This window comes from Emys orbicularis, chromosome 17 (assembly GCF_028017835.1).
Source record: "Emys orbicularis isolate rEmyOrb1 chromosome 17, rEmyOrb1.hap1, whole genome shotgun sequence".
Taxonomy (NCBI): Eukaryota; Metazoa; Chordata; order Testudines; family Emydidae; genus Emys; species Emys orbicularis.
In genome coordinates this window covers 3132653-3158559 of record NC_088699.1, presented here as the reverse complement: position 1 = coordinate 3158559, position 25907 = coordinate 3132653, and the positions used below count along the sequence as shown (strand labels likewise).

General features: G+C 44.1%; 1 protein-coding gene across 1 annotated transcript in view; it reads right to left on the bottom strand.

Annotated features, from left to right (window-relative positions):
* EFCAB5 (EF-hand calcium binding domain 5) overlaps nt 1-25907 on the bottom strand; it is a 45976-nt gene that overhangs the window by 14139 nt on the left and 5930 nt on the right. The window contains exons 2-11 of the mRNA XM_065418502.1: nt 25625-25781; nt 24397-24462; nt 22006-22074; nt 14598-14753; nt 9060-9159; nt 7571-8785; nt 6090-6182; nt 5887-5979; nt 4471-4685; nt 2769-2967 (exon numbers count right to left, since the gene is read on the bottom strand). Coding sequence (XP_065274574.1) covers nt 2769-2967; nt 4471-4685; nt 5887-5979; nt 6090-6182; nt 7571-8785; nt 9060-9159; nt 14598-14753; nt 22006-22074; nt 24397-24462; nt 25625-25781 — 2363 coding nt within the window. The remainder of the gene's footprint in view (nt 1-2768; nt 2968-4470; nt 4686-5886; nt 5980-6089; nt 6183-7570; nt 8786-9059; nt 9160-14597; nt 14754-22005; nt 22075-24396; nt 24463-25624; nt 25782-25907) is intronic.

Here is a 25907-nt window from a genome sequence, read left to right as displayed (position 1 = left end):
TTTGCCAGTGACTTATTGTCCCTTGGAGCTTCAAAAATGTGCACAATTCTTTTCACGGAACGTTTAGGTTTTGTGACAAAATGAATAATGTTTGTGTTTGGGAAACTTCCCCCCTTTTGCTCCCTTTCCTCTTTCCTCCCCGGCTTTTTTTTTTTTTAAGGGGAAAGGAGCGGAAGGCATAAAGAAATACCCAACAAGCCAAACAATGTTTGATTTGGGGTTTTTTTGTGTGAAAACCCTCCAAATAATTTCTGTCAAAATAGTGTCTCAGAAAAAGCCATTTTTCATCACAAAATTATTAGCCTAAAAATGTTGCAACCAGCTGTATGTGCAAGTGGTCACCATGTGGCTTGGGAGTGGGCATCCTAAGGTCTCCTGCACAGATGTGTGACACACAGGTACTATAGTACCCCCAGGCCTGGTTCATTCCCCTGTAACTAGAGCTACTGGCAGCATCTTTTTCAATGGTGCTTTTCATGGCTAGGGTCTGCCTGCACTAACATCACACTCTCCTCAGTCTATGCAAACAGAAAAGCAATCCCCTAAGCCATGCACCACACTAACCCCCGCTCTTGTGTATGTACACACAGGAGGTGTGTCACACTGGGTCCATGCAGGAGAACTTTACATCGAGCTGTACTATTCCTTCAGCCACTCTGACGGGTGTTTGGGAACTGTCACTAGAATCTGGCTGTGTGTGACATTCTTTTGGCTGCCGTGCAGTCAGCAGGAGGCAGTGGCGGTATAATGCCAGAATACAGACTAACTGGCAAGGGAGGGACGGTACCAGTGGTGGAGTGTTTCTCATTTGCAGAGAAAAAACTGGTTCAGCTTCTGAAAAAGTGAATCTGCTGTAGAGCTGATGGCTTTGGTTGGAATTGCATGACCCTGCACAACTGGACCCTTGTTAGCAGGGATACAATTCAACGAACTGTAAGACACAGGTACAGTAAGTTAAATCAGCCTGTTCCCGTGAATCCTAAAGACCACATCAGTGCTGCTGGCCCCTCCACTTCATGGTGACATTAGGATTTCTAAAGCCCATGACATTGTTAAGATGAGTTACACTTCTCTGTCAAGATGAGAATTGACTCTCTAAAGACAGACGTCTCCGGGTATGTTGACACTGCAGTCCCAGGTGTGAAAGACGCACAGTGAGACATACCCATGCTAGCCTGGTTGAAAATAGCAGTGTAGATGAGATGCATGGACTGCAGAGCCGTCTGTACTAGCACACTGCGGACCCTGGGTATGTAGTCACATGCTGAAGTCCTGCTGCTGCAGCTATACTGCTATTTTTAGCCATGCTTGCATGGGTAGAGCTAGCACAGGTATGTCTATCTGTGCTGCAATCCCACCTCGGACTGCAGTGTAGACATACCCTCAGTCCCTGGGCTTTCCTCCGCGCTGAATGCAACTCAGATCTGGAGCTGGTCTGCAAGGCCACTGCCCTCTTGTACCATGATATCTATGAAAGATCTGCCAGAGGCAGCTGGGGATAGTTTTATATTGCTTATATGTTGTGTCCCTTTTCCTTCCATCCTGTTTATTTGTCATTTAGAGTGTAAGCTCCTCAAAGCAGGGACTGCATCTCCCTGTATTTCTGTATAGCACCCTACCAGAGTTTGGGCACCACTGGGTTATATAGTTTATATCCCCGCAGGTAAGAGACTGCTGGGATGGAGTGAGTGCTCCAAGGCAGGGCCACTTCCCCGTGGCAGTGTTAAATTGACTGCAATACGCTGACCTACAACATATGTCCTTGGGACCACAGAGATGGCACTCTGCCAACTCTTTGTTATATGGCCCCAGGACAGGGAAGCAATTGACTGAGGCATGACAATTCTTCCCACAGCTAGTCTGTATGAGGTGTGGGATGAGGGGATTTGGGAAGGGGTTGCCAAAATACGCCATATTTAATAATTCTTGTCAGCAATAAGTAGCCTGGACAAATGTAACATGCAGCATTTCAGGAGGAAGCATTGGGAAGGGTGGCTGTCCATGGTGGCAGACTAGTCTATGGGGTATCCAAAAAGTTCCAGTGAGTAGACAACCCGCCCCCCTTAATATGATGCTTGGTAGTACTATGGCTTGGTAGCATATCTACTGAGCTGCCAGATGGATTCTGAGGGCCTGCGGCACGTTTGTCTGATCCAGCCTATTTTCCAGGGGACCAACTTTGTTAAGTTAGTCAGAGAAATGAGCTGACTTTGGCTGCTAAAAGCCCCACACAAACCACAACTCCAAATCTCTATTTCTGTCACGAGAGCTGAACTCCTTGCCTGGATTCCGAAAGGTCACTTGAGGCCTGCAGGGAGCACTGACAGTACCATGCCAGAGGCTGGCTGAGGAACACCCATTCAGTACAGCTGTGCACAACAGAAGGCAAGTCGGACCAAGAATGTCAAATGCTCACCCACAGGACTTCTTCATGGCTACAGTTTTCACGTCCAAATCAAGGTTAATTACTGCTCATTATAACAGATGCAGAAAAGCGTATTTCATTACACTGTGAAAGCAGAAAGCTGCCACTTTGACACCAGCATGAAAGGAGCCCAAACTCTCAGGCCATGGATAATTGAAAAGAAAGAAAGGACACTTGCTGCCCATCTATAGCCACAAACCTCCATTTCCGCTTCATCTACAGTTCCTTATGTTTACGATGGCATATGCAAAAATAGGTAATACACAGTCCTTGCCTCTGGCTTCACTAGCACCATCTTTGAACAGCTAGTGACTCAGCATGTTACATAGCGCTTTTCTCTCACTGTACACCTCCAAACTAGTAGTGGACAGTGCTGTTTTCTTACCCTTTTTCAGGGCCTCTTTTTCCATTCCTTCCTTAAATGTGCCTAGAACAGCATCCACCTCTTTCAGGTCAAGGTACCCAGAGCATTCGTTGTCCCACTTCTCAAAGAGTGCCTCCAGGAGCAGTTTTCTTCGGGCCAAGAGAGCCTCACGGTGAACCTAGGACAGGGAAGAAGCAACAAAGACAGGAAATGATGCGGGGAGGGATAGCTCAGTGGTTTGAGCAGTGGCCTGCTAAACCCAATATTGCAAGTTCAATCCTTGAGGGGGCCATTTAGGGAATTGGGGTAAAAATCTGTCTGGGGATTGGTCCTGCTTTGAGCAAGGGGCTGAACTAGATGTCCTTCTGAGGTCCCTTCCAACCCTGATATTCTATAAAAGCTGGCTTTTGACAATGCTCAGTGCCAACACCCACCCGTAGGGGAATTGCAATGGCTGGGTCATCATTTGTCCATTCATGATGGTCACAAAAAGCCTGTCATCAAGGCAGTCACTGTAAAAATACCATTAAGATCTGAACTAGATGGCAGTCATAAAATCAGGAAGATATCGGAAAACATTAAACAGAAGTGGCAGCTCAGTTTTAGCAGGCAGAATGAGCTTAGGGTGACCAGATGTCCCGATTTTATAGGGACAGTCCTGATATTTGGGGCTTTGTCTTATATAGGCTCCTATTACCCCCCACCCCATGTCCCGATTTTTCACACTTGCTGTCTGGTCACCCTATGAGCTTTAGCTTCTCAAAGGGATTGACTCCCAATGTACATACTGGGAGCCAACGTAAGATCAACCCAGGCAGGTGGCAGTTTCACGCCCTAGATATGTCTTTCCAGCCACAGCTGAGTGGCTCTTTGTAAATGACACCACAGTATTTTGCAGTGTTTGCTCTTGCTGTTTGAGTTTGCAAACCGTTGATTCTGGTAGCGCCTTTCCCTGTGCAGGGCCCCATGGGGCTGCGTGTGCTACTTGCTGCTTAGAACCAGTTTTTGCGCAGCACCAGATGCTAAACGGCTGGAAATGGAATTCATTGAATGGCAAAGAACGTTGTGTTCAGCATGAGGATGGCAGAGCCGTCAGATCCAATATCTCACCCAAATTAGGTCAGCAGCACAGATGGAAATGAGAAAGAAGTCTGAGGAAACTGCAGCTAAAGAGGTAGACATGATGAGAAATGTATCAGCACTTTGCAAAGATACTGGGCAGAGTGGGCTTGTGTGTGAGTTAATGTATTTATTCAACAGATGACAAGGCTACTGAACTCCCAGTGGGTGTAACAAACACACCAGTGCACATGCTCACTATACACACCCTCCCACACATGCACACACATACCAACACTGGCAAATGCAGTAGTTTAAAACTGCAGGTTTCTTGCTTGCATGGGTTACTCTCTAGAGGTGAGACAACAAAACTGAACATCTTAAGTGATTTTACAGCTGGCTGCACACTTGGTGCCTTACAGAGTCAGGCTGTGTTACAGGCAGCCAACCTGTGGCAGAATTAGCCCAGCATTATTCTCAGGGCTAATGTGGGGAAAGCTCATGTGAAAATAGAGGGACAAAAAACCTCAACATAAGAAAGTGAGGGCGTGGGTGGTTAGCTCAGCCCCTCTAGCCATTTGTTTGTTTACACATAACATCAGCAAAGCCTGTCGGCACTTACTTTTTCCAACTGTTTGATTTTTTCCTCTTCAGTCTGTTCATATCCTTCTTTCACAAATGCAACAAGTTTCTTCACGGTTGGCAGAGAGCTGTCTTCACCAACAAAGGTCTCCATGAGCTGTACGAACTGGGGTAGGTTGAGGCAGCTCTTGTCAAAGGCACTCATGGCAATGGAGGCACCATGGGTCTGAATATCTGCCATGAGCATACGCAAGTCTAGAGGGGAGAAAATACATCACCCACCAGGAAGCCAAAAGCTGATCCAAAGCTGTGCATGTGACAGGTGTCAAATCATGGGCTGAATATGGACGGAGTGAACACTGAGTAAGGGCCCCAGGCCTTGGCCATATATATGCTTAAGGAAAAATACCAATAATATTTCTTCACGGTTGTGCTACAGTCTAATGTGGGAGGAGTCATGTAATGAGGTCGGGTTACACAATACAGCTTTAGCTGAAGTCACTGTTGTACAACAAAGGGTGTGCTCCTGACACGCAGTCCAAATACCCTTTGTGGTCTTGGAGACCAAAGGCTCACAATAAATGACAACAGCTCCTTATACAATGGGCAAGATCTCCCCTGAGCCCACAGGGGAGGGATAGCTTAGTGGTTTGAGCATTAGCCTGCTAAATCCAGGGCTGTGAGTTCAATCCTTGAGGGGGCCATTTAGGGATCTGGGGCAAAAATCTGTTTGGGGATTGGGGATTGGTCCTGCTTTGAGCAGGGGGTTGGACTAGATGACCTCCTGAGGTCCCTTCTAACCCTCATATTCTATGAAACCTGTGAGGTTCTGCAGATGTGGAATGGGCACCACATTGCTACCTGGCAGCCATGGTAGGGCTACATGCATTACCACACAGACCCTGTGGAGATAAACACCACAGGATGTACCACCTCGGAAGGCCGGACTGCCAGCTTCCCTTGCCAAAGTGCCCTATTTAAGCCCAGGAGGAGGCCCAGGAAGCTTCTGTCCAGTGAAGCAGGCTCCCCTGCATGCTATAGGAACAGACCTATCTCTTGGCCGCTCTCAGACTCCCGACCTCAGCTTGGAACTCAGCTTCCGCCGTTGAAATGCAACTCGGATTCCAACCCCTGGCTTCAGCACTAGGACTCCGACGCCAGCTTTGAACCCTCACTTTGGTACTGGGACTCTGACTCCAGCTACAGACTCTGGCTTTGCTCCTTGAACCTTAGCTCTGTTCGTACCCCCTGGCATCAGCCCTAGGAGTGATCCCAAACTTCAACTACTCTTAGATTCTGACCCTGATTCCGACCTCTCACTGAGGCCCCTGGACTCTGGCACTAGGCCTGGCTGTTGAAGCCCCGGTCCTGAAGTTTCACAGCAGTGCCATGATTTCAATAGACACTGCCTTTCACATGAGGGCCAAGGTTAACATACAGCACTGTGATCAATTACCTGCAAATCTGGAATTTTCATTGTTCCAGTCCTTCTGAATTTGCTCACCATAGCTGCTATACCTGAAACTTAGGTCAGAAGCCAGAAGGTCACCTGACAGAAAGACAACCCATATTATGTAGAGATAAAACATCATTTTAAAATCATTACATTCATAGCATTCTCTAGAAAGAAAAGTCAAAAGTGCTGGGAACTGCTGTCACCTGACCATGGTATCCCATCTATCAACTGGGCTGTCTTTTCAAATGCCTCTCTAGCTTGTGCCTGGGAAGCTTCTCTTGGTGGATGAGATGGACCTGAAATTTTAAAAAGGAACCATCTATGAACTGGAGGTGGTTGAAGCCCAAACTCCATGCAGCCCTACAGGCAGAAATCCATCCGCACCAGCACAACACACCTGTATCACTGGAGCTACCCCTACTATATATACTTATTTATTTTCAATGTATGAAATTGCCCCCTTAACAAACTCACTAGGTAGGTGTCACGTTTCTTAAACCCAGCTCCAAACATCCATTTTAACAACAGCAGCAAACACTCCTCCACTAAGCAGAATATCTGGACCTCTTGGTCCCATCCCGCCCAGGGGCAAAGGTCTGGAGAACAGACTTATACCTCTGCCAAATCAACAGGGGAATCACCTCCCATAGTGAAGGGAATATGTGCATTGGACCCGTTGTGTATGAATAATAAATACATACTGTACACTGAGTATTTCCCATGGCTTGGACACCCACCGGTTAGATGTGAAGAGCTGTAGGTACCAGTGTCCTGCACTCTCATTTACAGGGCCTTTTAAACAAGCTCCACCTGAGATAAGGAATTTGTCACGCAACATTAAACGGGACACAACACAGACCCAGCCCTTGTAGTGCCTGAAACGGTGGAGCACAAGAGGATTGACTAATGGAGCATCAGAGGGGAAGTCTGTCCCCATATTTGTATTCAACAAAGTGTTTAGCATGGCTTAGTGGGAGCCCTGGAATTCCCCAATTGCAGCTTTCCTATAATAAGGGCCCTCATATATAATTGAAAAGTACAATATCCCTTTTAGAAATGTGACAAGAGATTAAAATAAGCACCTTTTGCTATCCAATGCCATAATCTATCTCCTTAAGGTTCTTTGTTTCATTTTCCTAATAATTATTAAAACACATTGCTATATTTAATGTTACCAGATTCCCCTCTGTCATGATATTCCAAAGGAAAAGGAAACATTAAGATTCTGTCTATTAGAAAGGCAGTGTTGCTTGAAAAAGCACCATTTTGCTTTCAAATGGCTGTTTAGTGTCTGGAATACATATCACAGATCGAGCAAGTGCTTGATATTGTCTGAGTGGAACATACTGTAAAATCTTGATTGGAAACATCATGCTGAGAAAGTATAAAAGCCTAAGGCCTTGTCTACTTATAAACTTGCACCAGTTTAACTTAATGTGTTTTTTAAACCAGTGCAGGTTTTTATATAGATGCTCTTATTTGGTTTAAAAGTGTCTATTTCAATTGAGCTTAATCCAGTTTTTCTAAATCAAAATAAACTAGTCCCAATCTGAAATGAGAGTGGCTATTCATATACTTGCACAGGTTTTAAATCAGTTTAAAATCACACATGTAGTTAAATCAGTGCAATTTTGTGTGTACCCAGAGCCTAAGATCCAATGTCATATCAGAAAATATGCTTTACCTGTACTCTGGTCTTGCAAAAGTGTTTGCTCATGTGGAAGGCTTGGTGTGGAGTCCTCAGCCGGCATGTTGGTCTCTGCTTGTAATTCTGATTGACTGCCATGTCCCTCAGAACCACTCTCTTTTTCTTCAGGGGATTCTGTCCCAAGATCTGCAGTTTCCTCTTTATTCTCTGGTATTAGAGCAGTGACTTTCTCCTCTGATTCAGCTTCCTCTTCTGAGATTATGCCTTCTGCTTCAGGCATTAGTATTGGAACTGCCCCATTCGGCTCTGCAATCAAATCATGGTCCTCCTGACGGACTTGTGCTTCTGAACCAAGTTCCTTCTCCAAGATTCTATTCTCTTCTTCAGAGTTTGGGGCTAGAATGAGTTCACTCGGCTCTGTAGCCACATTGTGATCTTCCTGGCTGACCCATTCTTCAGAGCCATGTCCTTTATCTATGTTTCCGTTCTCTTGCTCGGGAGCTGCTACTGGAATAGGTTCATTCTGGCTCTCTGGATCTGCAGTATCAATCTGATTCTCTGTGTCCATGTCCTCAGAGGAAGTAGTTTCCTTATTAAGGACTGTAGATCCCTTTGTACTGTCAGATTTGGAGGCCTCTTGACTCACATTAACATCACTTGCTTCCGTTTCCAAGAGAGTGTTTGGTGCTTCGGGGTGTGGTGATGAGTCAGTTTCTTCCATCTCTGTATTTACATAGAGTCCTTTCTGGCTGACCTGTCCTTCCGGACCAGGTTTCTCCTCTGAGACTGGATTCTCTTCTCCAGGGGTTGATGGTGAAACAATCTCATACAACTCAGCAGTGAAACCTTCTCCCTCTTGATTCACCTGAACTTCAGAACCAGGTTCTGTAAGTGAGACTATATGCTCTTCTCCGAGCGCAATTACTGGAACAATCTCACTGAGCTCGCCAATGAAACCAGGTTCCTCCTTACTGATCTCGTCTGTCCCAGATTCACTCGTGGCCTTTTGTTCAAGAGCAACTGCTTGGTCCTGCTCTGCCTCTGGCCCTCCTGGTTCATCTATCAAGATGCAAGTTTCATATGCAGCTTGACCATTAGCAACTAGCATGTTAGAGGATAGAACCCTTCCCTCAGAAACATCTGGTTGAGACAATCCAAATCTTTGGCTGGATTCCTCAGAAGCTATCCGTCCATCATCAAAGTCTCCCCAGAACTCAGTAAGCTCTATCTCTTGCAATTCAATTATTGGCCCTAATATAGAAAAGTAGTTGTTTAGTTGATAGTTTGCATTGTTTTTATGATTGCTAACTGGAGGTGAAGTAGAATGCAAAAGAGTGAGAAAATGGAGAAAAGTACTTCCTAGAGAACATAGAATTCCCTGAAAGTACTACCAGCGCATACAAACTCAGAAACCCAAAGCTTAGCTTTGGAGATGGGGCTTTTGCAAATTGGGCAGTTTCTTTACTTCTAGAATAATTTTTCTTGTTATGAATTTTTAAATATGTTCCAGCTCCACTGTACTTACATTGTCTTGGATTACAGAATCTCCTCCTAGCAATCACTGGGCTGCTGTCATAGAAGTCTTCCAGTAAGGCCAGTGTCCTCTGCCTGTCCAAGAGGCCAGCCTAGACATAACAGTTACAGTCAATGGTTCAAGATAGTTTCTTTAGTTCTGGTTTTTCACATCAAAACTTACCAGAGAAGCATCTTGTGTGATCTGTAAAACCTGAGTGCTACCTCTATGTGACATGTAGTCCTTGGCAGTAGGCCAGAACAAGACCTATGGCCCAGATCCTCAAAAGTATTTAGGCACCTAATTCTCACTGATTTCAATGGAAGTCAGTTGCCTATCTATCTTTGAGGACCCAGGCCTATGTGTTGTAAATCCCACTTGTACCCTCAAGGTGAATCCTGGTTCCACTAGAATCATAGAATATCAGGGTTGAAAGGGACCTCAGGAGGTCATCTAGTCCAACCCCCTGCTCAAAGCAGGACCAATCCCCAGACAGATTTTTACCCCAGTTCCCTAAATGGCCCCCTCAAGGATTGAACTCACAACCCTGGGTTTAGCAGGCCAATGCTCAAACCACTGAGCTATTCCTCCCCCCCACTAAAGTCAATTTGATTTTGCTGGAGCCAGGATTTCATCCACAGGGCTTAAGTAGGACTTACAGGGTATATGTTTTCTTATATGCACATGCTATCGGATATTCACATTCCCCACAAAACAGGGCTGGCTAATTTTATGACTGATAATAGCACATGTTCTACATGTGAAGATGAAAGTAATTCCATCTCATGCTTCAAGGTCATGATTGCCTGGAGGGGGGGTCACAGAGGAATTTTCTCCTCTAGATACAGCATTGTGCAACAGTAGTGGCTGCATGCGTTATGGATGGTTTGATTTTGCCCCCTCCATCACCTCCTTTAAACCATCAGTTATTGACACTACAGAGAAAAGAGCTACACCAAGGGTATGCGCTGGTGTGGCAAGCCCCTACAAGGCACACATGTTCTTGATAATGTCATGATAGATATAAGCAGTTCTGATGCTCTAGCAAGCAGAAGAGCAGTTTCCTGGTGGGTTTCTGGAAGAGTGACTAGCATTCATATCACCCACTGTGGTTCTGTGTATGTGTGCATATGTTTTACGCTTGTTAGAAAGGCTGCTCCTACTCTTAAGAACTGCTGCTTGTCTTGAACAGGCTTGGGACTCTCACTCTGGCCTTGCAGAGACACATCCTGGAAGTAATGATTGACCTCAGAGCCAGGGAGAAGCAGACCTCAGTGCTCTGTGACATGCAGGGTGGCATTAACATCCTTATTACTCAGAGACAGGGGAAGGGGATAGCAAAGGCCGGAAAAAGATGAGGGAAGTGGTAATTTCCAATTAGGAAATTGTGATTTAAAAAAAGTAAAGCAACCCCAAAGAATTGGAGCTCTTCCATTTTAATAATGAGTTAATGTTGTCATTATTTAACGATTCTCACCTTCATAATCTCCTTCCCATTAGTGTAATATAGTATTTGATCAGATCATAAATTACTTAAATCTATTATTTGTGGCAACCAGTTTCAAATTTGAATTATAGATTTCCTTTCAAGGTTTTGCTCCCAGAGTAAAAATTGCCAAGTGTAAAATTCACTAAGATGTTAATTCTGTGTCAACCTTTCCATGCCTTTAAACTGAAGAAATAAACAACATTTGCTATTGTATTCTGGAAGCGAGCCCAAGATGGGTGATGGGTAGCCTCTGTGTTTGTAATCTAAAAGCAAAAGTAGTGAGAGGGAATGAGAGGACTCAGAAATGAGCGGGAGCTGTCCATACTGGACTACAGTCAGTAGCTCCCAAAAGGGTCTGAAACTCAAAAAGAGACGGATAATTGGAGATGCAGAAGAAAAAAGCTCCCAGGAGGAGGAGGTAATGCTGAAAATTTAGGAACCAAGTAAATTATATTCTGTATTACTGTAACACCTTTCATCCTGATGGATTCAAAGTACTTCACAAACTCTAAGCCTACAGCAGCACTGAAATTCAGCCACCTCTAGGGTGGAGGGCACCACACTGTGCAACAGTGGGGAGGGAGACGTAGAATTGTGGCCAAGGAGACCTCAGCAAACCCCATCTATCAGCAAGGGTGACAAAAGTTCTTTAATAGCCATAAAGAGCAGACAGAACCTGTTGTTTTATTTCTCAGCCTCTTGTAACTCAGTTCCTGCCAGTCAGAAGCACTGGGACATCCAGCTGTATTTCAGCTGCATCCTATCTCTTAAATTTATCATATTAACAGTTTATTTTCAAGTCCCTTCCTCCTCTTGATGTTCGAGTACAGTCACCTTGTTTCCCAAGAAAATATCCTGCTTTTTATGTAGTTTGCTTTTATATTTAATATCCCAGATCTAATTCTGCACCTCCTTAACATCAACCCAAACACAAAACTGTCAGCGCCTATTTTTGAAGATATTACCCCATCACTGGTGGAATGCTTGGATATTCAACTGAGTATTCCCATTACACCCCCTTCTTTTCACTTTAAATTCTTTCACCTGTTGCCCATCACAATCACTTGAAAGTTTCTCTGACAGTTGTCAGCACTAATGCAAACTTTCATTTTCTCCAAAAAGTAATTACAATTAATGAAGTAATTTCTTTTAGAGAAAATGAAGATGATGTTCGCGGTTACAGATGCTTTTTGTCAAGTAAATAAACTAGATTATGGGGACAAATACAAAGATGTTGACAACAGTTTAGTCTGACTGAGAATAAATGCTTCCTGATGTTATGAAAAACAGTAGAGGCACAAAATATTTAAGTGTGGAAAGAAATTACTGGACATGGACTGGGGATGGATTTCCATCTTGCTTTAAATTTGATGTAAACTCCTGGATTCATATGGCTTTATCAGACCACCATCAGGCTCATGGCTTTCATGGGACAAGGACCCCTTACAATTCCATTTGCGGGTTTACAATAGTATAAGGTTGGGAGAAAGGATGGAGGAAGGGTTATACTAGGAAAATCATGTCAATGCTACTCACAACCCAGTTATAATAGCATTATAATGGGGTCTTCAATTTCCTTGCAATAGTATTCTCTGTGAAAAATATGTTTGATCAGTCTGGTGTATGAATTTGGGGTGATGACAGATTCCAGCCTGCTATCTCGGAACACTGAGTCCTTCACTGATCTGCAGAGAAGGTTCAGTACACCATAAATAGCAGCAGGGCACCTGTCCTCATACTGCCTCACAAAATATGCTTTTACCTGGCATAGTGGGACTACTCCTAGCAGGGAGAAGAATTCGTTCAGGCTTCCTGGCTCATTCAGCCCTTGGCCTGTCTGCTGGGATTGGCAACAAAGGGGCCAATTAGTGCCAACCACAGTGGTGTGTTCTTGTGGGAACTGGACTGAGACACCCTAATTCATTTCACCCAGCCACCGCATGGTGACAACCCTGAGTCACTTCCAGCAAAGGCTCTATAACCCATTGCCAAATCCCCAAGCTGTACACGCCAGCATCTCTGATCAGTGAAAGATCAGCAGTTACGTTTTGATTATTCTGCACTGTGTGTAGGAGATGTGTATACCGTGACAACCAAAATATCCTTGATGCTGCCCAGGACAGCATTGCCAGGGTGACTAAGGGTAAGGAAATCTGTGTTCTTTTTCTGTCTGGAGAGGAATCAGATAACTTGTCAGCTGTGCAGTAATTTTAAAAGTAATCTGTTACTGTAAGCAGTTACTTTAGAAGATCCTGGGCAGAAAATGCTCGGCAAATTCATGCAGATACAGTTCCAATGTCAAATGGAACTGTGCTAAACACACCTAGGCACAGTGAGACCATGAGCTTTACATCCGAAGTGTCTTTTCCTTGATGGGGATTAGAGTAGAGTTTTAGTTCTATTCTGACATTGTTCTGGGGTGTGATTAAGTAGCTAGCCTAGCTATTCCAGGGGGTTCTTGCTGGGCTGACATCCTCACAGATGTACATTTTTGAAATAATAATAATGATTGTGTGGATTCCTTGTAATCAGACTATAGCTTAAATACTTCTCTCCATTTTGTATCCCTTTATGGCCCTAATTGTAAATAACTGAGACAGAGAACACCACTCACCCCTGCAAAATGGGAATAATTACCTGCCACCAAACAAATGCAAATTTGGAAATGGAAAGAACTAGCTTGCTGTGCTTCACAAAATACTACCACAGGTGATCGATCACACTCAAAAAGTCAGAGGTCTTCATGGTTTAGCTTACCCCTCTGATCTCCACCGTGGGTACAGTATAGCACAGACTGACTACAGCCCTGGGAGGGCAACCATGTCAGATCCAAGAGAAGTGCAATAACTACGTTGTTTGTAAACTAAATGTGGTGAGCAAGTCTGTCTAAGCTGATATCAAGAGCAGCCATGTTTTTACTGTGATTATTTTTCTCCACCCAAAGACTGGTGTTCATGCGGGTAGCTGTCCTCTCTTCTCATTTGATTCTAGCATTAATGATTCTTTTGTGAGATGGCATTGTTATCAGAGGCAGAGAGATGGTGATTACTAAACTACAATGTAAAATGTATGATATCATCCCTTCTCACACCTCCCTGTGCTTGTATGTGCAGTATTCCGTCACACTCACCCAGCAAAGAATGAGAGGAGAGGGGACTCCTTGAAAATGCAGAGAAATAATACTGTCTGTGTTCTCCTCTGTCTAAGAAGATACCTTTTTGATCTTCCTGATGGGGATTAGGAATTTAAATATCTTCTGGTTGAGATGGAGACACATCACTTTTCCGACCCCTGAACTGAGATAACAGCTTGCCTCGCATTCTCTAAAACAGTGTAGTTGTAGCCATGTCAGTCCCAGGATATTCGAGAGACGTGGTGGGTGAGGTAATATCTTTCAACAGAAGTTGGTCCAATAAAAGATATTACCTCACCCACCTTCTCTCTCTAATTCTCTAAAATTGTTGCTGCTAAAATGTGCTCTGTAATGCTATTCTTTTAGAGATAATGGCCTAATTAGAATTCTATTATAGAGCAGTTAATTCATTCTGGGTAGGCTTGCAATGAACATCAGCAGAGGGGTGATGAATGGAATACACAACACAGGTAAGAGGAGTAAATGCAAGATTATGGAGACAGGATGTTGACTGTTTTTATGTCTGTGGGTATGTCTACACATCAATAAAAAACCTGCTGCACTGAGCCTCAGACCCCGGGTCAACTGACTCGTGAAGGGGGTGGGTCTCAGTGCCCAGGTTTCAGACCGAGCATCAACTCCACAATTTTTAGTCCCAGAGCCCAAATCCTCCAAGCCTGAGTCAACGGATCCAGGCTCTGAGACTCAGCGCTGCAGGTCTTTCATTGCAGGGTAAACATGCCCTATATAACAAGTATCAACCCATTTCGCTTTGCAACAACTGCTCTCTTCCAAAATAAGTGAATTAATACCAAGAGAGAGCTTGGAGCCACTGACTAGGAATGAAAAAGAAGCAATTACATGAATGAGAGATACCGGATCAGAAACATGACATTGTCAAATATGTGGTGAGGGTTTCTTTACCTACCTTTCCGTGGTCACAGTCCAGGAAAAGGTCAGTAAACATCTGCCGCCAGATGTCATGTCTTATTATATCTCGGAAGTCATCAGCACACTGGCAGAGGTGTTTCAGGAATTCCTGGAACGTGTCACTTGTAAAGGTTTTGATGTGCGAATGGACATACTGTGGAAGAAAAGAAGAGGTAGAAATGTTTAATTTCTTTTCCAAGATTCCCTTTTTGTATATACATTTTAAATTGTACTGCATCTGGGGGACAGAGGCTGGGATACCTACTTGAAATCAAAACCAGTTTAACACAGTATCTGCAGTTTTAAGTACACTATCCACAAGAGTAATGCCAGATTTGGGGCGAGGATTTCTGTCAGTATTGGGGCTCCTCTGTGCTAGGCACTGAACAAACACTTATTAAACGAGTCCGTCTCATTCCTGATCCAAAAGGTCACTTAGCTACTCTCACTGGCTCAGAGGCATTGGGCCAGAGTTATCCTTTATGTAATTCCATAGACTTAGACTCTCCAGCGATGAGTTTGACTCTGTATGTTCTTTCTATAGCATTTGGTATTCTTGACATTACTGCGGAGGTGGCATCTTGAGCAAGTGGCTTTTGCAGGACCTGCAGTGATTCAACTCTTTAATGCCACAAACATACTGCTGTCCAAGCCTTCAGAGCTGATGAGAATCATTCTGGATACCATTTGGAAAAAAACCAAGTACCACCACTTGAAAATGACCCTGCTGTCACCTAAGTCCTCTGACACTGGGAATACTACTGAAACCTAGATTTATCTTAAGCCCTAGTCTTGGAGACACTTTAACACTCTGGATTTATAGCCATGTGGGTTTCATGAGCAAAAGCAATACTGCTCCAAAAATGTGGTCTACATAAATAATAATGGCTGTCAGAATAAACCAGAGTCTCAAAGTGTGGGCTGAATTATTACAGCAGGTTTCTGGAGTTGGCCACAGTGATGGGGAAACTACAAATGTTGCGGGGAGTTTGTGAAATGTGGAGGTGTTTCACATTAATCGCTTTCTTAGGGGATTGAGAACTAGGGACTCACATTCATGATCTTAGTAGACCCTTATTATCATCCTCAGTGATACAGCATTTTATGTTTGCTGAAAATGCTGTACAGGTAGGTTACTGCTAATTAACTGATATTATTTATTACTATACTGGGTGGTTTAAAAATACATTGAAGCAAGTGAGGAAGGGGCAGAGAACAGGGAGCCAATGGAGGAGGGTCTATGCAGCAATGTGAGAGAGCTCTGTGTTTCACCAGAGAGAGAAGTTATAGAGGTGGGTTGGAGGAGGGAGCAGTGGACCTGTGATTACACTGATCCACTGGCTCTATCCCCTGTGGTGCAGGGGTGCATCTGCAATGGCGCTATTGCCACCCTCAGGCCCCTGGGCTGATGGAATCCCCCTACTAGTCAGACTGTCCCCTAAGGGGAGGATTTGGTCATTAGAAAGAGAGGCTGTGTTATGTAAATGTCAAAGAAGGTCCTGTGCTTTATCATTTTCATAGCCTTACTCTGATAGGTCTGCACCTGGTCATTCATTTCACAGGTCACAGGGAGTCAGTGAAGCAGGTGAGATAGGGTGACCAGATGTCCCGATTTTATAGGGACAGTCTCGATTTTTGGGTCTTTTTCTTATATAGGCTTCTATTACCCCTCACTCCGTCCCGGTTTTTCACACTTGCTGTCTGGTCACCCTAAGGTGAGACAAGCAGAGGGGAAAAGGTACAGGATCACCTTTCTGAATCTTAGGGCTGGTCTACACGGGGGGGGGGTGTCGATGTAAGATACACAACTTCAGCTACGGGAATAGCGTAGCTGAAGTCGACGTATCTTATTTCGACTTACCTCGGGTCCTCACGGCGCGGGATCGACGGCCATGGCTCTCCCGTCGACTTCGCTACCACCGCTCGCCCTGGTGGAGTTCCGGAGTCAACGGGAGCACGTTTGGGGATCGATATATCGCGTCCGATAGATCCCCGATAGATCGATTACTACCCGTCTGGATGTACCCTCATTCTGATCTCAGCTACACAACACTACTCCAGTACAATTCCACTGACTTCCGTGGAGATGTTCCTGATTTACACTGACGTGAGACCATAACCAAATCTCTATGGGGGAACTGGGGAGCATGCAGTAGAATTCAATTTACAGAGCATGGTGGTAAATTATGCATTTTGGGAAAAGGAACTCAGGTCATGTTGAGCTATCCATGAAGGGCTGAGTCCTGTCTGGTGCTAAGCATCCTTAGCTCCCATTGACTTCTCTAAAGCTGGGTACCTAAAAATTAAGACACCCATAATTAGAATTCACTTTTGAAAATTTGGCCCTTAAAATCTCTGTGCCTCAATTTCCTCATCTTAGAATGAAGAAAAAACTGCTTATTTCAAAGGGAAATGTTGTGGCTTAATTAATTTTTATAAATTTTGAGATAAAGGTGATATAGAAGACAAAAGTTGTGTTATTATAGACATAAATAAAATTTACTTTGAACAAAATATTTGCCTCAAATTTTTAAATATATTTTATTTTAAAAGTTTCCTTCTTGTTTAGGAGTGATGGTGAAGGCATGGAAGGGATAATAGTCACTAAAACAAGCCGTAGAGCAAATAAGAAGAGAGAGCCAACAGAAAAGTACCATGAGTTCACCCCTACGACAAGTGCAACTCCTTAATGCAAACGGGAGACTCATGAACAAGAGGAAGGTGATATTACATATCTAAGAGTTCTGGGAGATAGAAACATGAAAGCCTCTGGGATTCTTTCCGCTACAGAGTCCCTATCTCTTTCTCTCCCCTAACATGAAGTGAAAGGACACATTTCATTCCTGACCTGTGAGTCATTCCTCTCATAACACACCTTCCCAGGTGGCACTCATGGTTGCTAAATGCACTTTCTCACTCTCAGAGCTATTAACGGGTTGTGATAAGGCATCCTCTCCTTTGGGTGCCCGCTAAAGATCACCATGAGTCAAAGCCCATTTTAATAATTAATTTCTCTACCTTTTAAAGTTAGTGGTTCACTGGGACAGTGCTTGTCTAGTCTGTGTCACCTTAGGCCATGTCTGCATTTACCTGGGATCAATGCTGCTGCGATCGATGCAGCGGGGGTCAATGTAGTGAGTCTAGTGAAGACCCGCTAAATCGACGGCTGAGTGCTCTCTGCTCGACTCCGATATTCCACCGGAATGAGAGGAGTAAGGTAAGTTGATGGGAGAGTGTCTCCCATCGACGCAGTGTGGTGTAGACACCGCAGTAAGTCAACCTAAGCTACGTCGACTACAGCTATGTTAGTCACATAGCTGGAGTAGCATAACTTAGGTCAGCTTACCCCAGCAGTGTAGACCAGGCCTCAGCCTAGTAAATGTTAATGAGTTAGGGCCAGTCTACACTAGAAGCGCTTCACTGGCACAGCTGCGCCGCTGAAGCGTATCTGGTGCAGACCCTCTATGCCGATGGGAGAGAGTTGTCCTGTTGGCATAATAAATCCACCTCCGCGAGAAGCGGTAGCTATCCACACTGGTGCTTAGGTCAGGGTAATTTACGTTGCTCAGGGGGTGGCTTATTCACACCCCTGAGCGACGTAAGTTATACCAAAGTAAGTGGTAGTGTAGACCTGGCCTAGTGTTTGTAAAGCACTCTGACAATGTAAAGTGCTATACAAGCGATAAACACAATTGTTGTTTATTTATTATTAATAAAGAAGTTTCCACTTCCATCATCTGTCTTTCTCTATTGAACAAGTCACTCTACTTTAGGTTGGTAGTAAATACCACTAAAGACAATGGGTCAGATTTGGCACATTGATGTGTGTCTGTGGCTGCTATTAACCTCAGTGGAATCTGATGAAGCCACATGTAGATCTGAGAGCAGAATCTAGCCCTAAGGACCTCATTCAAAGCCCACTGAAGTAAATGGGAGTCTTTCCCTTGACTTCAGAAAGCTTAGGATCAGGCCCTAAAAGTGATTAAGGCCCTCCATTTCATAATGTAGGCCCACACTTTAACCTGTCTTATAAATTGGGGGGGGAGGAGTCTTTGGGCTCTAAATACTTTTAAAATAAAAGAATCCACCACCCTGTTCCTGAGGACACAATAATACAATGAACAAGAGCGACCCTTTTTGCAGACTCAGAAACACCAATGTGTGAGGTCCCACCACTGACTCTGTAACAGCCATTAAGTAACCCAGAGCTGCCCTGAGTTAAAAAAAGAAATCATAAAAAGAGCCATTTAATTTTCAGCTCCATTATCAATACTTTCCAAATGTGAAAAGGCCCACATCAGTCTGGGGCCAGATCTTTCTCTTCGGTCTTCCAGAAGGATGATGCAAACTAATAATAAAAATAAACTTAAGATGAATATGGGGAGCGGGGAGGAGGAAATGTCCTGACAGCGAGGTCTATTCAGACTGTGGGATAGTCTCCCAAGGGAATTGGTGAAAGCCACATCACTTGAATCATATAAAACTGGACTGGAAAATATACTGCAGAAACAATCTTCCAGTGGCTGGAAATAAGACTAGCTAAGCTGACATTGTAGGTCCTTTACATTTCTGATTTCTATTACTGTATGCCTCAATTGTGAGTTAAAACAAATACTACACACAGTGCTATTTAAAGCATTCTTCTAGACTGAACGTAATAGAAATTTATTCAGAACTCATTCATGTATTGCAGAGATTATGGATTGACACTCTTTTTTTTAGTGACAAAAGGGATTCTCTGAGATTCCATTATCTGCAATAGTTTCCTTAATTAAATGCAGTTACGTTGAGGTTAAATTTTAAAATAGATCATTTCATGCTGAAAAAAGAAATCCTCAACAAATTATCACAAAAATGCATCTCTATGCAAAATACTAAATATGTGACTCTCCTGGGAGTGCAGAAGGCAAAGAAATCGCACACTGTCGTTTGGGATTAGTCTCTGCACAGCTGCTTTATGCTCTGTTCTTAATTATCGTAACTGCACCCACTAGCACTGCTAAGTTAAGGACTGTCATCATTTCTAGTCTAAATGTTCCTTTTCACAGTTTATAGCCCAACCATAAAATCTAGCTCTACTGTAGGTGGTAGGTGGAAACTTGATTGGTAAAGTCTCAGCCCAGAGAGTTTTTCCAGTAAATTTAGCTTTAACTGATTTGGTTGTTTTTAAGTTAACGAAGGGAAACGTGATAGAATGAAATCCTTAACTACATTCCTTGACTTTGGTGAGTTAAAGTCACATATGTGACGTTTCTTAACTATACTTTTTGGTGTTATTTTTCCTTTATTTACTTGTAACTTGTTCCCTAGAGTGAATTCTTTTCTATTTTGGTAGATCCTAGAAGTCTGAGCACAGTGGGATGGGGACAGCTTCTTAAACTGTAAGCTAGGCTAAGAAAGAGCACATATAATGGCAGATCACCAAGTTATTCTGCCCATAGAGCGCTGTCCCAAAGCAGGCCTAAAAGGAGAATCGACCATCTGGGCTGATATTTTGTGATTCTATTGGTGCGCTTGTTCAGCATTTATAATAATCATGCTCAGGGTTTATGTAGCCCCTCTCATCTGAGCAAAATGAAGCCCTTTACAAACAATTTCTTAAGCCTCACAAGAACACAAGGAAGTAGTACTTATCCTCACTTTACCAATAGGTAATATGAGACACAGGTCTAAGGTACATTTTCAAAACTGTCCCACAATTTTGGGTGTCAAATTTAAGACAAATTGACATTTTAGAAAGTCTGGTCTTAAATGACTTGACCAAGACCACAACACAAACCAGTTTTGTCTTCTATTCTCTAACCACTAGATGACAGCACTTGCTATATATTCTGTTCACAATGATTTATGGGAACTGCTCAGGCAGATTAACAGCACCATTAGTAGCAGAGTTAATGTGGATGCACTGGAGTCTACGGTAATCCCCTTCACATACCTTGCTTTAAATTTATGCCATGGGGCAGTGACCCAGGCATACAATCAACCAGTGTCCTGAGAGACTTTTGGTTCACTGAAGACACATTTAATTCTGATACACAAGGGTATTGGGTAAATAAGAACTCAAATCATAACCATACTTTTATATCCTGATTTTTAAAGTCTTGGTAGCATTTTCTTAAGATTACTTAAATCTTCTTTTGTCTTCCACCTTCCTTTGGGAGTTGTAGGAATAGAACAAGTTTACAAAGACTTACTGGGACTGGAAAACTGGTCATTTATATGACTGTTACCAGAGCAGGTAGTGGTCACAAAAATTGACATGCTGGAAGATGGAGCGAGAGGGATAGCTGTATTTATATGGTTGTTTCTTTCATTTGTTACAGCTTTGTCACTGTAATAGTTCAAAGACACACTCACCATCATGCAGCTGACACACATGCTTGCTGACATACACATGCACACACATGTTCAGGCCCACACGCTCACTCATACCACCCACACACGCTCCATCACCTTCACAAAATAGGAAACAGTCAGGGACGCTTCCTTGAATTAAACCACAATGTGCTGGGTTAGAAAAAACCCAAGACACAGAGGGGTTGGGGGTAAGAGGAGGAGGAGGCAGGGCTGATACATTTGACCTTTTGAGATTATTTGGTTGCTGTGATAAATGAACTACTACCCTAGTTCCCCACAGATGAATGGGAGCAGCCTAACACCGCAGTCATCCTCACTGAATCCTTGTGTCCGATGGACAGCATGCCGGAAGCTCCTCTGCAACAGGAGCTTTTTGCTACCGAACGCTTCCCTTATGTTCTGTACACTCCCTGGTGTGGATTTTAAACCAAAGCCACATGGTGGCAAAATATACTCACTCTATGGGCAAAAATAGTAATGCTGTTCATCCCTGATTAGCCTTCTGTTGTATTGTACTTTGGTTAACAGAATTCCCAAAGGAATAATAGCACTATGGGAACCATACTAATTACATTAGAATGCTAGTTACATTGGGAGACCGTCTCCTGTGTGCTGTTGATGAAAAATCTGAATTCACGAGTGATTTGAAACACAGTTCCTTGCAGCATGGCAGAGGTGGTGTTTTCACGCATGCTAAGGAGGGCACCAGGGAGATGTTTTAACAACATGGTTTTTAAAATATCCCTGATAATTAATCCATAGAGCTCCACAGACAGCGACTTTGGAGGAAGCTAAACATTCCACCCTACTGGAGTGACGGGGGGGGGTGTCTACAAAATAAGGAGGGGTATGTGGATGTGAGCAGATAATAATGGCAACCTGGGAACATGGAGTGACCCAACATTGCCAGAGTCACAGCCTGGGGCTAGGGAGAAGGGGGAGGCCTCTCATCTTCTATTGTCAGCACCCACCAGGGGAGGAAACACTCATAAAAGGCATCAATAACAGGAATAAAATTCTGACTCAGGTGCAGTTATTTAGCTTCTCACCTCCCTAAACTCTTCCTCATTCACTTTTTCCGCCAATGTATCTATGGTTTCCAGCTTCCTGTCGTAGATCTCTAACGGAGAAGGAGAGAAGATTAGACAGAAAATAGGCAGATGTATTTTTGCAGAATTGTATTTCTACCTAGGGCTACTCTGGCCTGTGGCTGGGAATGGCAGGGAATTGAAACCCCTGTATATACCTTGCATGTTCAGCTCTGCTTCCAAATCAGTAGTGTACTTCCTGGCTACATAAATACAGGCTGGGGCTGATTCTTATACCCCTTTCCATTGCTGAGAAACTGCAGTTCCCTTCTGAAAGGCAAGCAATATGGGCTGGTGCAGACAAAGATTTATGGCCAGATTCAAACATGACATAAATAGGTGCAAATCACAATGACTTCAACGGGAGTTACATCTGCTTATGCCTGGCTTGTGCTGTAATGAATGGGTGTAGTTCCTTTACATGTTGGGAACCAGTGGTCAGGTTCCTTGCAGCTGTGGCATGACTTTGGAATTACCAGCAAGGCCTGGAGCTTCTGTAGTCTGAAAACAAGACTTTTATTCTAGCGGCCATATGGAGATATTCCTGTTGACTTTACAACCTTTGCAGCCACCTTTTGGCCTGTTTCTGGGCAACAGTAGTGGACCTGAGAAGAAATGCCAAGGATTTGTGTGGGAAATCTTGAAAGAAGAAATGTTCTCTCTATTGGGATTATTATTCTGTTATTCTTACTTCTACAATATGGTGAGTGAAACATCAGGAATAATGAGAACATTCTCAGTGGAACCTATATATTTCTTGCTTCCTTAAGACATCCAGAAGTTATACATTATCTTTATGAACCTATCAAACATGGCTTAATGCTCACTTAGTGTATTGGACTCTGTTAAATGAAATACACTGAGAAACAGAGCAGGGCTGTGAGTAAAATACTGCCAATAGTGCCTAGAATGCCTGTAGAGTAACCATCTGGCCAGGAACTTCCTTCTTCCTTAGAGTACCAGTATCCCCAACAGTGCCACAATAGCACCTGAGGATTGGGTTTGCCATTCAGACGGTGTGCTGTCAATCTAAGCTGAATACTCAGGCAATGCTTACTATCATAAAAAGGGGTTGGGCAAAGCCAAGCTGTGGAGAAAGGCTATTTCAGGCGGAGGATTGCAATGGGCTTTCGAGTGTCCTACGTAGCCTCACATCTTCCAGCAAAGACAAATTTGTTGTTACTGATGATCATAATACCTCTATTTATTTTGAAGGTCTGACAACAGTCTTTCCACTGCCACTTCAACATTTCTAGCCCTATCTATTCAATTATCATTATTTAATTATGTCAAGCGTAAGCCATAAAGAGGACGAGAATTATGCAAATCGGTTCAGTGCTGAGTGCTCTGGTATGTGGGCCTTGTCTCATTGTATGTCACTGTCCTTCCTTTCACTGGCTAGAGGAAATGCCCAGAGAAGATGAGCCTTGTCGCGGAATTCTCAGGCACATTTCAGGATTTGCCCTAGAAGGTAACAGCTCCGCCACGCTTTCATTTTTTACCCACCCCCAAACATGCCAAGTATGGCCCTAGTATGAAAGGAGAGAGGGCTGGGGGATCTTCAGCTGATTTTCATGCACACATGGGGAGCAGGTTTGGCTAATGTGGGGGAAAGGGAAGAGGGACAAGCTACTTGCTGCTGTCAGAGTTTTATTACTTAGGAAGGGGCTCTGTGAGTCTGTTACTGGCAACTAGAGAGGCCCAGATCAACTTAGTCTAAAATGACTGGGCCAAATGCTGCACCCCTCCCCCGTTTCCATGGGCATGGAGCGGAGCTGGTGCAGGTCCAATTCATCTGGGGGAGCTGGAGGCCCTGGAGAGGAACTCTGCCTGCCTTTTCACCCTGCAGAGCTCTGCAGCAATGTGGAAGAGGGGCCTGTGATGGGGATGGACTTGGGGAGTCAGGAACATGACACGGAACGGAACAGATCCTTGTGGGCACACAGGGCTGCAGCTACTACTATAGCCCATGGACTCTAGGACTAGCTGTAGCAAGGCTGCACATTTCCATCAGGAGACCCCACCAGATGGGGAGAGGATTCCTTGTTCCCCAGCCCGTTTTAGATCCTCTGTGCCAAGTACATTTACTCAGGTTTTGTGCTGTCATGTGGGTGGGGGGCCCACAAGCTGTGGTGTTATTTTTACATAATTTTATTTAAAAAAAACCACACACACACACTAAGCCAACACAATGGTTCACCCTCTGCCCCTCCCCACTTGAAGTCTTGCAAGCGAGACTCGTGGCCGGTATACCGTGACTGTCCTTACAGTTCCATGCCTACTTTCCTTTTGCTCCCATTCTGCACCAGACATCGGACCAAGGAAAATAAAACCAAAGAAAACACTTGTGACCTTACCCGGCCCCGCTCCCAAAGGAGTAGAAATTACATCCAGAAATGACCTCAGGGCACTCTGAACCTATAAATCAAAACAACAATTAAAAGCCTGAGTCAGAGAAACAATCTTTGCTCATCTCCACTTCTCCTTAAACTCAAAGCAGCTCTACTTTTACTCTCTCCCCACGCCTGAACAGCAAAAGGGCACCTGCTTACCCTGCATTGACACTCTGGCCCGGGTTATCACCATTTGATTGTTATGAACAGATTTAGATACAGCAGCTCTATAGCAATTGGTTTCTCAGAAATGTCTTGCCATTTATTTTCTTCCTGCTTTGTTTTTGCCCAGGGCTCCTCAAATCTTTACAGCAACATAAGGATACACCGGTGCTGAGAACGGATGACTGCATCACAGACCATACCCAGAGCCCTGTGATCTGAAGAGGTCACCCTTCAAGTGTTTCTAGTAAGTAAATGGGAATGTTATGCTAGACAATAGCAGGCACACTGCAGCAATTCTGGAATTTTCCCATTAAACTAGACCATCCTAACGAACATTACTTTAGCCCCCCCGGCCTCTCACCACTAACAGAAATTGAAGCCACATCTATGTTATGTGCCCTGTATAGCCCATAAAGCTAGTGGGCCTCAGGGGAGTTTCACAGCAGGTGACTTATTTGCCATCTATGGAAAGTGTCTGTACCAGCACCCCAGACTGGTCGGTCCATCATGATGGCTTTAAGTCTTGTCTTCTCAAACAGCGAGTCAATAGTTTGGGGCAGAGGGGGACAATGGAATTAATGGTGGCCCTGAAAGGACTGGATGGGAGTAAGCCACCCAGTGTCTTCTGAGGTAGATTTTGAGTTGTGACCAGCTGCCACCAGGAGACCCAAGGCTCAGAGATATAAAATTATCTGCGGCACTTATCTGGCTCCCATTACGGTAGTGCCTGTGCACTACACAATAATGGATTTATCCTCACAACCCCCCTGTGCAGCAGCCAGGGCTATTATCCCATTGGGCAGCTGGGGCGCAGAGAGGCTAAGTCATTTAGCCAAGGTCACAGAAAGTCTGAGGCAGAGCAGGGACTTGAAGGCAGATCTTGTGGGTCCTAGGCTAGTGCCTAACCACTGGACCATCCTTCCTGCTATATAACATAGCAAACTCACTTCCACAATAGCCTCCATTCTCCTCCTCCCAGGTGGAAACATAGCAGTGTTTCTATGAATATCTGCCCTAGTTACCAGTGCGAGTGGTAGCTTTCCACTGACATCCAATGTCCATTCTTTGAACTGCACTGCCAGGGCCTCCTTTCGCATCTCTGTCACCTGAGACTTGATTTTCTCCACCTGCTCCCTTTGCTCACGGTTTTTCTTTACCTCAGACTTCATCCTGGCTAGCCTGTAAGGCATGGGCATATGGTTCAGAAAGTTACTGTCAAACCATAGCTAAGCTTGGTTTGACCTCTCCTGAAGAACAGCAGGAAACGGAAGCAATTGCACACTGTAATTCCTGTACTTTCTAGTA